The 12,848-nt window shown below is 23.0% G+C and overlaps 1 protein-coding gene across 2 annotated transcripts; it reads right to left on the bottom strand.

The window, feature by feature from the left end:
* Positions 1-4,592: 4,592 nt before the first annotated feature.
* LOC123267350 (zinc finger and SCAN domain-containing protein 31-like) lies at positions 4,593-12,838 on the bottom strand. 2 transcript variants are annotated; one of them, XM_044731926.1, is made up of 6 exons: positions 11,661-12,838; positions 9,909-10,050; positions 9,674-9,829; positions 6,941-7,201; positions 5,401-5,615; positions 4,593-4,864 (listed from the first exon to the last, which is right to left on the bottom strand). In XM_044731926.1, the coding sequence occupies exons 1-6, from the start codon at positions 11,889-11,891 to the stop codon at positions 4,658-4,660; spliced, it is 1,212 nt and encodes a 403-aa protein (XP_044587861.1). In that variant the 5' UTR covers positions 11,892-12,838; the 3' UTR covers positions 4,593-4,657. The 2 variants fall into 2 exon arrangements, with proteins under 2 accessions (XP_044587861.1, XP_044587862.1); XM_044731927.1 differs by having other exon boundaries at positions 4,600-4,864; positions 5,446-5,615; positions 11,661-12,836.
* Positions 12,839-12,848: the final 10 nt, after the last annotated feature.

The following is a 12,848-nucleotide window of genomic DNA, read 5'->3' as shown; positions in this document are numbered from 1 at the left end:
TGCAATACTTTTATTCATTGCTTGCTCTTTTAATAACAATAATTAAGTAAGAAAATAAATAATTAATAATTATATAACTATATTCTATCTTTCTTATTAAATGGCGCCTGTTGATTAATATATATGTATATAAAAGAGCACTTTGTGCTAAATCAACAATATTTGTAATAAAATATTATATTTGTTAAAATATTTATTAATTTTTAATGAATATTTTTTTAATGGGGGTATTTTGGTCTAAATTAAATTTAATGTATCAGAAGGATTTATTAACTATTAATAATCTATATTATTAAGAGAATAAGCAAAATTTTGTGGCCAGTGTATTAATATGATAAAATGATGTTAAGTATTTAGGCTGCATTCGAAAATGCACTATCTCTAGATACATAATTAAGAAATGACCTTGTATCTTGAGAAATATTGATATTTTTAAAGATATAAGCTCATCCCGATGTTACATTCATCAAGACCTTTCATTTGAGTACCCACATCAATTTTTCATATATTTTATATATTTATATATTTCACAAATACCATATATATAAAATATATAAAAAATGCCATGTGGGTACTTAAATGAAAGTTCTCGATGAGTATAACTTCGGGATGAGCTTATATCTTAAAAAATGTCAATAATTAAGAAATGACATTGTATCTTGAGAACTATTGACATTTTTAAAGATATAAGCTCATCCCGATGTTACATTCATCGAGACCTTTCATTTGAGTACCCACATCAATTTTTCATATATTTTATATATTTATATATATCATATATGTGTGTATATGAAAAATATATCAAAAATGCATGTGGGTACTCAAATAAAAGGTCTCTATAAGTGTAACATCGAAATGAATTTATATCTTGAAAAAGGTCAATAATTAAGAAATGACATTGTATCTTAAGAACTATTGACATTTTTAAAGATATAAGTTCATCACGATGTTACATTCATCGAGACCTTTCATTTGAGTACCCACATCAATTTTTCATATATTTATATATATTACATATATGTATATATGAAAAATATATCAAAAATGCATGTGTGTACTCAAATAAAAGGTCTCGATGAGTGTAACATCGAAATGAATTAATATCTTGAAAAAGGTCAATAATTAAGAAATGACATTGTATCTTAAGAACTATTGACATTTTTAAAGATATAAGCTCATCACGATGTTACATTCATCGAGACCTTTCATTTGAGTACCCACATCAATTTTTCATATATTTTATATATTTATATATATCATATATATGTATATATGAAAAATATATCAAAAATGCGTGTGGGTACTCAAATGAAAGCTCTTGATGAGTGTAACACCGGGATGAGCTTATATCTTTAAAATATATATATTATATATATGTATATATAAGAAATATACCAAAAATGCATGTGGGTACTCAAATGAAAGCTCTTGATGAGTGTAACATCGAGGTGAACTTATGTCTTTAAAATCGTCAATTGTTAATAAAGTACAGTACAATTTAACAAAAGTAAGTTATAAAAAAATTCTAAAAAAAATTGGTATTTTCACTTTTTACTTTAATTAAATATTTATTAACAGTTAATAAAATTTATTATTTTTCAACGTTTCTAGACCAGAATACCACCTTAATTAAGTATATTATTATTTCAGAAAAATATAAAAAATTGTTTGTTAATTGGATAAAATTTATAAGAAAAAAAATTTATATTTTTTTAAATTACAAATCATTGGACAAATTTTTGTAATAAATTATTTAAGTTTGATTAATAAGCTTTAAAATTATGTAATTATTTTTAAGTTAATAATTTAATATAGTATTGGAAGAAATTATAAATATAATTTTAAATAATGTATATTTATTATAAATTATAAACAAATAATAAGTTAGGGTAAAAGTAACAAAGAAGAATATTAAATATTTCTTTCCCTCAGTTATTTGGAACACAAATGTGTAGTCTTATCTAATAGTTGATCGGCTAAAATTATAAAATTAAGTCTTAAATTATAAAAATAAAAATTTTTTTATTAATTAATATTAATTTTTGAACAATTGTTGTTAATTTTAAGTAACAAAAATCAAAAAAAAAAAATTTTTTTTTGTGTTTGTAAAAAAATGCGCTTTAAAAGATAATTATAATTTGAACGAATGTTACATGGAAAAGAAATTTGTTTGATCATATATGACAAAATATACACCTATATATAAAAAAAAAAAATAATTTTTCCGTTAATGTACAATTTATGTAATATCTGGTCATATATGTGATAAGCACTAAAAATAGAAAAATATATATAACTATCAGATCTAACTTAATTATAAATTTATCGTGTTAACTATACATTATATTATATAATGATCTTATGCAGGATTTTTGCCTTTCTTAATTATTGGTATTGAATTTTTGATATTACGGCGAAAATATTGGTCCTATAAAAAATTTTTGAAACAAAAGTTGTTAAAAATTTGATTTTACAAAAAAAAAATTATGCTTATAATTTTCTCTTAAGACCAATCAGAAAGCCTTAATTTCAAAATTAAGATTATAATAATTACCAAAAAATTGAATTATTAATTATGAATCTTAATTTTGAAATTATAGCGAAAATATTAGTTTTTTCAAAAAATCATAAGAAACATTTTTTTTTTAGAAGACTAAAACTTCAAAAACTTAAAAAACTTTTTTATAAGACCTATATTTCCACCGTTATCAAAATTTAACCCCCTAAAGGCAAAAATCTTGGCCTTAATAATCATATATGGTCATATATGTACTTTTTGATTTAGTATATCAAAAAAAAATGTATTAAAAACGAATATCGTTGATTTAGTACAGAACGCTTCACATATATCAAAAGTATATATGTGAAAGCTATAAAAAATAAGATTATTATTTTTCTATTTCACGATTTTTAAAACTTGAATAGTGAATTATACAAACAAAACTACTTAAAATCTAAAAAAAAAAAAAAAATAAAATAAAACAAGTCGCATAATAAATTTAAAAAATTCTACCTTTAGGGCCAATTTTTCAATCCGAGATAAAATTTTATCCAGGATAAAATTATTATTGCCAGTATATCTATAAATATAAAATATATAGATACTAGGGTGGCGCAAAAAAAACCGACTATTTTTTTTTTAAGTCTCGAGTGAAAAAATGTTAGTTTTTGATGTTTTAAGAGCCCTCACCAAAGGACAGCTTAAAAAAAAATTTTTAAGAGGTCACTCCAAATTTTTAAAAATTTCAAAAATCGTCAAAAATCGAATTTTTTTTTTTTAATTTTTTCTCTCGTTACGGTATAATTTTATAGACCAAAAACAAATAAGTTTCTGAAAATTTCAGTTCAAAATTTAAATTTTGAAAGGTCGCTCATAATTTTTTTTTTTTTTCTTTAATTAATTATATTGCCGACTTTAAGTTTTTGGAGTGGGACTTTGGGGGCTTTTTTGTTTGAAAATCTTAACCTACGCGGCAAGGTCAAATCTCAACCAAGCTGGTTTCTAAGACCAGCTTGGGATTCGAACCCACGCCTGGCAGTTGATTAAATAAAATTATTAAATTAAAAAAAAATTATATTTTCTATGTTGTGGTTGATTTTTAGTTCATCTCGTGATGTATTTTTAGCGATTATTGTACTAAATAAAAAAAAAAAAATGCAGGTAATTTTAATTTGAATAGTAAAAGGTCGCTCGAAAAAATCTAAACTAATGCACTAATAAATTGAAAAAAATTATGAGCGACCTTTCAAAATTCAAATTTTGAACTGAAATTTTCAGAAACTTATTTTTTTTTAGTCTATAAAATTATACGGTAACGAGAAAAAAAATAAAAAAAAAATTCGATTTTTGACGATTTTTGAATTTTAAAAAAATTTGGAGCGACATCTTAAAAAATTTTTTTTAAGCTGTCCTTTGGAGAGAGCTCTTAAAACATCAAAAACTAACATATTTTCACTCGAGACTCAAAAAAAAAAAATAGTCGGTTTTTTTGCGCCACCCAAATACATATATATATATAAATATATAAAAAATGCCATGTAGGTACTCAAATGAAAGGTCTCAATGAGTGTAACATCGGGATGAGCTTATATCTTTAAAAATGTCAATAGTTCTCAAGATACAATGTCATTTCTTAATTATTGACCTTTTTCAAGATATAAATTCATTTCGATGTTACACTTATCGAGACCTTTCATTTGAGTACCCACACGCATTTTTGATATATTTTTCATATATACATATATATGATATATATAAATATATAAAATATATAAAAAATGCCATGTAGGTACTCAAATGAAAGGTCTCAATGAGTGTAACATCGGGATGAGCTTATATCTTTAAAAATGTCAATAGTTCTCAAGATACAATGTCATTTCTTAATTATTGACCTTTTTCAAGATATAAATTCATTTCGATGTTACACTTATCGAGACCTTTCATTTGAGTACCCACACGCATTTTTGATATATTTTTCATAAATACATATATATGATATATATAAATATTTTCATATTTTCACTCGAGACTCAAAAAAAAAAAAAAAAAAAAAATAGTACTGTTTTTTTGCGCCACCCTAATAGATACATATTGGTATCGGCTAAAATTTTATCTCGGATTGAAAAACTGTCCTTGATATAAAAATCTAGTACATATTCATAAATCAGCCTTAATGAATTTTTTATTTGAGCATCTGCCGAGGTGTAGAAGCATGTGATTTTTAAGATTGGTCGGCTTGCTAAATCCTCTATTGCAAATATGACACCTGAAGGGCCAGAGTCCATTGTGAACATACATGTGGCTTTTAAGGTCCCCAGGTGTCGGGAATGATTTAGAGCACTGAGAACATTTGTGCGGTTTTTCCTACAGAAAAAATAAAAAAAAAAAATTATAATTAAAATATTATAAACTATTTATTATTTTGTGAATATTAAATATTTTGTTGAAATATTAAATAAATAAATAAAATGATCTAGTGGTTTATAAATTCCTGTGATAAAACTGGTGGGAGATGAGTCGTGTGCAGTGAGAAGCTGCATCACGTAAGTAAAACCTGCTAGTGTAGGTAAAACGCGAAGAAACAGCCTTAGGGTACATACGTACGTTCTCTGTCTCTCTAATTGGATTGCATTCCAAGCGGTAGCAAGTAATGGGCCAATTACAGTAGCTGATGGCAGTTCAACCTATATGGCTCCTTGAGATATCATTACTTCGAGGGATTAGAGAGAAACTCATGGAGTTTCTGATCCAATAAATTTTTTTAAAAATTATATCATTTGCAATCTTGTGAATATATCCTACCGGACTTACGCTCGGAAAAACTATTTTTTTTTCTTTTTAATAATGGGATAAAAAAAAATTAAAAAAAAAACAGTTGTAAAATATTTCTTCCTGTTTACTTGTGATGTAGGAGTAACGGATATTACTCTTAGATGAAGCTTCACCTTGATATGAGTCATCCGGTGGTAGTACAGATTTGATGAGGCCGTGAACTTTTTTCCACATACTAGGCACTGGTGAGGCTTTTCCCCGCTGTGGATCCGTTTGTGTGTATTTAGGGAACTTGAGGTTGAAAATCCTTTGTTGCAGACCATGCAAATGTGGGGTTTCTCTCCTGAAATTTTATTTTTAATTAAAATTCTTGGTTAGAAATTTAGATTAAATAATTGGAAATTTTTAAAGAAGAAATTTTGTTTTAAACAATTTTATTTCTTAGAAGAAATTCAAAATTTTTTGGGGAAAAAAATTTTAATTAGCAAGAAATAATTTTGGATTTAAATTTGCAATTGAGCAATTTTAAATGCAGAAATTAATTTTATTTTTTAGAAGAAAAATTTTTGATAAAAATTCACAAGTTGTTTAGCTAATATTGTTTAAGATTTATTTTTTCAAAGAAAAAATAAAATATTGATTTTTTATTTCAAAATTGGTTTTATATTAGACGAAAATAAAAAATTTGTTTTGAAAAAATCGAGCAATTTTAAAAAAAGAAATTTATTTCAAACAATTTTAGTTCTTAGAAAAAAAAAAAAAAAAAAAAAAAAAAATTTTTACAATAATTTTCTTTTTGAAAAAAATTTTTGAGTTTGGGAAGAAATAATTGTTCAAAATTTTTAATTTTTTTATTACAAAAGTAATTATTTTGTTAAAAATAATTTTTTTTTTTTCAAAATTGGTTTTATATTATACAAAAAGAGAAGATTTGTTTTGAAAAAAAAAACGAGCAATTTTAAAAGAAGAAATTAATTTTAAACAATTTTATTTTTTAGAAGAAATAAAAAAATTTTTTACAATAATTTTCTTTTTAAAAAACAGGTTTATAAATTTGGGAAGAAATAAAATTGTTTAAAATATTAATTTTTGGTTACAAAATTGGTCATTTTTTTTAAAGAAATTTTTTCTTGAAAAATTAGTTTTATTTTACACTAAAAAAAATTTTTTTGAAATGATGAGCTATTTTGTAACAAGAAATAAATTTTTTTTAAATTTTATTTCTTAGAAGATATAACAATTTTTCTTGCTGTAATTTTCTTATTGTAAAAAATTTTTATAAATTTGAGAAGAAATAATTTTTAATAAGAAAATTACTTTGAAAAAAATGTTTATTTCTTCAAAGAAGAAATATAATTTCTCATAATTATAAATAATTATAAATAATTAATTTCTTATTACGAAATTGCTCATATTTAAAAAAAAAAAATTATATTACCAAATTTAGGAAAAATATGCTTCATACATAATTAAAATTGACAATTAATAAAAAATATGAATTTTTACAAATACAAATAATAATTTTTATGCACTATTAATAATTACTAATTTTTTTATACTCATATATGATCACATATTATCTACACTTAAATATAGATTTTTCTTCAGGTAATTATTATCAGAAAAAAAAATATGTAACTAAATTTAGTTATTAATTTTTTAACTTACCTGTATGTGTTCTCATATGTCGCTTGAGTAAAGACGGTCTGTCAAAAGATTTTCCACATACTTCACAAGGAAGAAGAATACGTTCTCCTCTTTTTATCGTTGTAACAATACTGCAGTCCAAATGATCACTTGTTAACGATAAAGTAGATGAAGATGATTCTTCAGACGTTGATTCATATTCATCTGGTTCGTAATATGATGTTCTAACAGGTGATGAATTTTGATGTGAAAGTAATGTTTTTGAAAGATCTAAAGGTGAATCTTAAAAAAAATGTAATAATAATAATAATGATTTTTTTGCTAATCTATATCAATAAAAAAATAGGCAAAATTTTGTCTCCAGGATAGTAATATGATAAAATGACCTTGTATCTTGTGAACTATTGAAATTTTTAAAAATATAAGCTCATCCCGATGTTACAATCATCGAGACCTTTAATTTGAGTACCCACATCAATTTTTCATATATTTTATATATTTATATATTTCACAAATACCATATATATAAAATATATTAAAAATGCCATGTGGGTACTTAAATGAAAGGTCTCGATGAGTGTTACATCAAAATGAGTTTATATCTTAAAAAATGTCAATAATAAAGAAATTACATCGTATCTTGTTAACTAATGACATTTTTAAAGATATAAACTCATCCTGATGTTACACTCATAAAGACCTTTCATTTGAGTACCCACATCAATTTTTCATATATTTATATATATTTATAAATACTATATATATGTATATATGAAAAATATATCAAAAATGCATGTGGGTACTCAAATGAAAGCTCTTAATGAGAGTAACATCGGGATAAGCTTATATCCTTAAAATATATATTATATATATGTATATATTAAAAATATATCAAAACTATTGACATTTTTAAAGATATAAGCTCACCCTGACATTAAACTCATCGAGACCTTTCATTTGAGTACCCACATCAATTTTTCATATATTTTATATATTTATATATTTCACAAATACCATATATATAAAATATATTAAAAATGTCATGTGGGTACTTAAATGAAAGGTCTCGATGAGTGTTACATCAAAATGAGTTTATATCTTAAAAAATGTCAATAATAAAGAAATTACATCGTATCTTGTTAACTAATGACATTTTTAAAGATATAAACTCATCCTGATGTTACACTCATAAAGACCTTTCATTTGAGTACCCACATCAATTTTTCATATATTTTATATATATTTATAAATACTATATATATGTATATATGAAAAATATATCAAAAATGCATGTGGGTACTCAAATGAAAGCTCTTAATGAGAGTAACATCGGGATAAGCTTATATCCTTAAAATATATATTATATATATGTATATATTAAAAATATATAAAAACTATTGACATTTTTAAAGATATAAGCTCAGCCTGACATTAAACTCATCGAGACCTTTCATTTGAGTACCCACATCAATTTTTCATATATTTTATATATTTATATATATTATATATATGTATATATGAAACATATATCAAAAATGCATGTGGGTACTCAAATGAAAGCTCTTGATGAGTGTAACATCAAGATGAGCTTATATCTTTAAAAACGTCAATATTCAAGAAAGTACATTGCAATTTAACAAAATTCATTATTTAATAATAATAAAGTCAGTAACAATTGAATAAGTAATTTAATCTAAAAAGATTAAATCAAATTTTTTTTATTTATATTCTTCCCTCTCCAATCACTGATCTACTTCATATACGCAAACCGTTCAAGAAGGTAATAGGATGAAGTATACATAAAAAAAAAATAATAAAAAAGAAGAAAAAAAAACGATAAGACTACCTACAAATCTGAAATGCAAATACATAGCGAAATTTTTTTGTCGGTAAGATCACAGAAGTCGCCGCTTGTAATTCAAATGTGTATTCTCGTCGTCGAGGATAAAAGACAGTACAATGGATGGTGGTAAACTAGAAGGTCCTTGGTCGCAGTTCTGCCATATTATTTTTTTTTACAATTTTTTAAACTCCGAATAAAAAGGAAATAATGATAAAGAAGAAATCGATAAATTTTGTTTACTTAAATAAGTAATTTTAAATTGAAGAAATAGAAGAAATATCAAAAGAATTTTTTTTAATTTTAATTTAAATATTTTAATACTTTTTAATTTTTATTTAAATATTTTAATTTAAATATTTTAATACTTAATATTTTAATACTAAATATTTTAATTTAAATATTTTAATACTTAATATTTTAATATTTTTTAATTTTAATTTAAATATTTTAATACTTAATATTTTAATACTTTTTAATTTTAATTTAAATATTTTAATACTTATTAATTTTAATTTAAATATTTTAATACTTTTTAATTTTTATTTAAATATTTTAATTTTAATATTTTAATACTTTTTAATTTTAATTTAAATATTTTAATATTTAATATTTTAATATTTTTTAATTTTAATTTAAATATTTTAATACTTATTAATTTTAATTTAAATATTTTAATACTTTTTAATTTTTATTTAAATATTTTAATTTAAATATTTTAATACTTTTTAATTTTAATTTAAATATTTTAATATTTAATATTTTAATATTTTTTAATTTTAATTTAAATATTTTAATACTTTTTAATTTTAATTTAAATATTTTAATACTTTTTAATTTTTATTTAAATATTTTAATACTTAATGAATAGCTAAAGTAAATCAGAGTGTACAATAAAGCAAGTTTATACTCACCAGCAAGAATCGAGTCGATGGTGCACCTGTAGATTGCTGAACGCGAGCAAAAGTCACGCGATATGAAGACGAGGTCTTCATGAGATGCTGGTAAAAACCATGCAACAAGCTCTGAATCCGGTTCGACGTCTTTAATAACTTCAAATATTGGATCACCTATCAAATTATTCACAGATTTTTTTTTTTAATTATCTATTAGCTTCTCCTTCTGAAGAAGAAATATTTAAAAACTCACCCTTCACTTTTGTACCGATAAGATTTACTTGATCGCTATAACTTTGTACAATTCGTAAAAATCTTATCCAATTACATTGCCGTTTGTTGAGATTGTAGTTTGAAAATGATACTTCGTCGTAACAACCGTATTCACGTCTAATCTACATATTAGGTTGGATAATAAAATTTTTTTATGATCATTTTTTATTTTTTAAAACCGAAATTATCCAATTTTATTGTTTTTAAAAAAAATTGGAAATTTAAAAGAAAAAATACTAATTTTTTAAACAATTAATTGAATTGAAAAGAAGAAATAATAATTCTTTGAACAATTAATATTTCTTCTTTATAAATGGTTAAAAAATTAATTTATCATTTTTTAAAAAAAAGTGTGAAATAATAAAATTATTTAATTTAATTAATAAAAAAATAAAAATAAATAAATTAAATTAAATTAAAAATTGAAAAGAAGAAATACAATTTTTTTTAAACAATTAAAATTTTTTCTTTATAACTGTTTGAAAAATTAATTATTAAAAAATTAATTACTAAAAAATTAATTTATCATTTTTTAAAAAAAAGTGTGAAATAATAAAATTATTTAATTTAATTAATAAAAAAATAAAAATAAATAAATTAAATTAAATTAAAAATTGGAAAGAAGAAATACTAATTTTTTGAACAATTAATATTTCTTCTTTATAACTGGTTAAGAAATTAATTATTAAAAAATTAATGTATCATTTTTTAAAAAAGTAGTGAAGTTATAAAAGTATTTAATTTAATTAATAAAAGAAATAAAAATAAATGAATTAAAAATTGGAAAAAAGAAATACTATTTTTTTAAACAATTAACATTTCTTCTTTATAACTGTTTGAAAAATTAATTATTAAAAAATTAATTTATTATTTTTTAAAAAAAGTGTGACAAAAATAAGAGTACTTAAAATAAATAAAAAAATTATAAAATTAAATTTTTTTAATGAATCTATAAATAAAAAAAAAAATGTGACAAATAATAAATATTTTTAAAAAATCACAATTTTTAATAAAAACATTAAATAATTTTTTTTTGTACTTAAAATGAATAAAAAAATTATAAAATAAATTTTTTTTAATGAATCTATAAATAAAAAAAAAATGTGACAAATAATAAATATTTAAAAAAAATCACAATTTTTAATAAAAACATTAAATAATTTTTTTTTGTACTTAAAATAATTAAAAAAATTATAAAATAAATTTTTTTTAATGAATCTATAAATAAAAAAAAAAAATGTGACAAATAATAAATATTTAAAAAAAATCACAATTTTTAATAAAAACATTAAATAATTTTTTTTTGTACTTGAAATAAATAAAAAAATTATAAAATTAAATTTTTTTAATGAATCTATAAATAAAAAAAAATGTGACAAATAAATATTTTCTAAAAATCAAAAAAAAATCACAATTTTTAATAAAAACACTAAATAATTTTTTTTGTACTTTAAATATATAAAAAAATTATAAAATAAATTTTTTTTAATGAATCTATAAATAAAAAAAAATGTGACAAATAAATATTTTCTAAAAATAAAAAAAAAATCACAATTTTTAATAAAAACACTAAATAATTTTTTTTTGTACTTTAAATATATAAAAAAATTATAAAATAAATTTTTTTTAATGAATCTATAAATAAAAAAAAATGTGACAAATAATAAATATTTTCTAAAAATCACAATTTCCAATAAAAACACAAAATAATCTTTTAATAAAAATTACTTACATCATTATCATCAAGCAGCGAATAAAGATCAATTTTATCAAACCGAATAGACCCTTGAAACGGATAGATCAAAGTTTCCGAAGGAATAAAAACATTAGACCAAACAGAAATCCTAACATCAGCAGAAAAGGATCTTGCTTCAGTTTTAAAAATTTCCGAGCATGAATTTCTGTCGTGATCCGTCGCAAGAGCCAGGGAAAATTCCCTAGGAATCAGTACACAAGTTTCCATGATCTACAAAAGTATATTCTTCTTAAGATCCATCAAAAAAAAAAAAAAAAAAAAAAAAAAACCGAAATTTCTTCACAAATCACAGTAAATAAAAATATTAAGTACTACTCGGTGCTCGGCCCTTGGCAGACTGAAAAGGATTAGCCGACTGATCTTGACCTTGCGACGGGTTAGCAGCATTTGCTACCGAATGAGTAGCCAGCCCTACCCTTGTGAAAGTGCAGCTATTGGTGGTATTAGAGCTGATGGTTCTCCCACTTGATGCTCTGGCAAGTGGATGCATAAAACGGTCTACTATCACTATCTGTTGAATGCGTTTGTCCAGCAGAAGGAAGCCAGCGGTTGTCCGTTGGTCATCATTATACTGTTTGCTGTTGGCTTGTCTTCTCCCATCTACTACTCCGGTCTTAGTCTGTTAGTCTCTTTAAAACCACGTGGGCGACTCGCGGCACCTGTCTCTCCGCAATTAATCTCCGTCTCTCTCCAGCTTTTATCATCTTATATTTTATTATCCTCTTTGGTATATTCTCAGCAGCATCATCAGTATCTTCTCTTTGCTTCCGAAACGATTGGCTGCCAACCTGCTTTGGACAAGCTCAATACAAGCCGGTATTCTTCTCTCTTGTCCCTTTTCGCTTCAACACGTTATATCTTGTATACGCCTTGGCTTATATTCTTATATTCTTATATATTCTTGCTCCTCCAGGCCCCAGGGCTCTCTTTTCTTCCACTCCAGCTTTACTCTGGCTATACCTGTATGCCTCCTTCCAGCGAATACTCACCTTGCTTATTGCTTCTTGCTTCTCACGTTCAAGATGTCTATTGCCTGCGTGTATTCATTCGACTATAAATACTCAATATTTTTAACAACGAGGTATGATAACTCTGCTACATATATTTAGCTACAGGCTTCATTACTATGTTGCTTTATCTTTTTTATAATTATTTTATTTTGTT

Source organism: Cotesia glomerata, linkage group LG6 (genome assembly GCF_020080835.1).
Source record: "Cotesia glomerata isolate CgM1 linkage group LG6, MPM_Cglom_v2.3, whole genome shotgun sequence".
NCBI classification, from domain to species: domain Eukaryota; kingdom Metazoa; phylum Arthropoda; class Insecta; order Hymenoptera; family Braconidae; genus Cotesia; species Cotesia glomerata.
The sequence above is the reverse complement of the archived record's forward strand: the minus strand, read 5'-3'. Positions and strand labels throughout refer to the sequence as shown.

What these genes read in the sequence shown, in the direction of transcription:
- LOC123267350 (XM_044731926.1), bottom strand. Translation starts at nt 11,891, where the DNA reads ATGGAAACTTGTGTACTGATTCCTAGGGAATTTTCCCTGGCTCTTGCG. An exon ending in TATCGGTACAAAAGTGAAGG is followed by an intron (nt 9,830 to 9,908) that starts GTGAGTTTTTAA and finishes ATAATTTGATAG; the next exon opens with GTGATCCAATATTTGAAGTT. An exon ending in ACATATGAGAACACATACAG is followed by an intron (nt 5,616 to 6,940) that starts GTAAGTTAAAAA and finishes ATAAAATTTCAG; the next exon opens with GAGAGAAACCCCACATTTGC.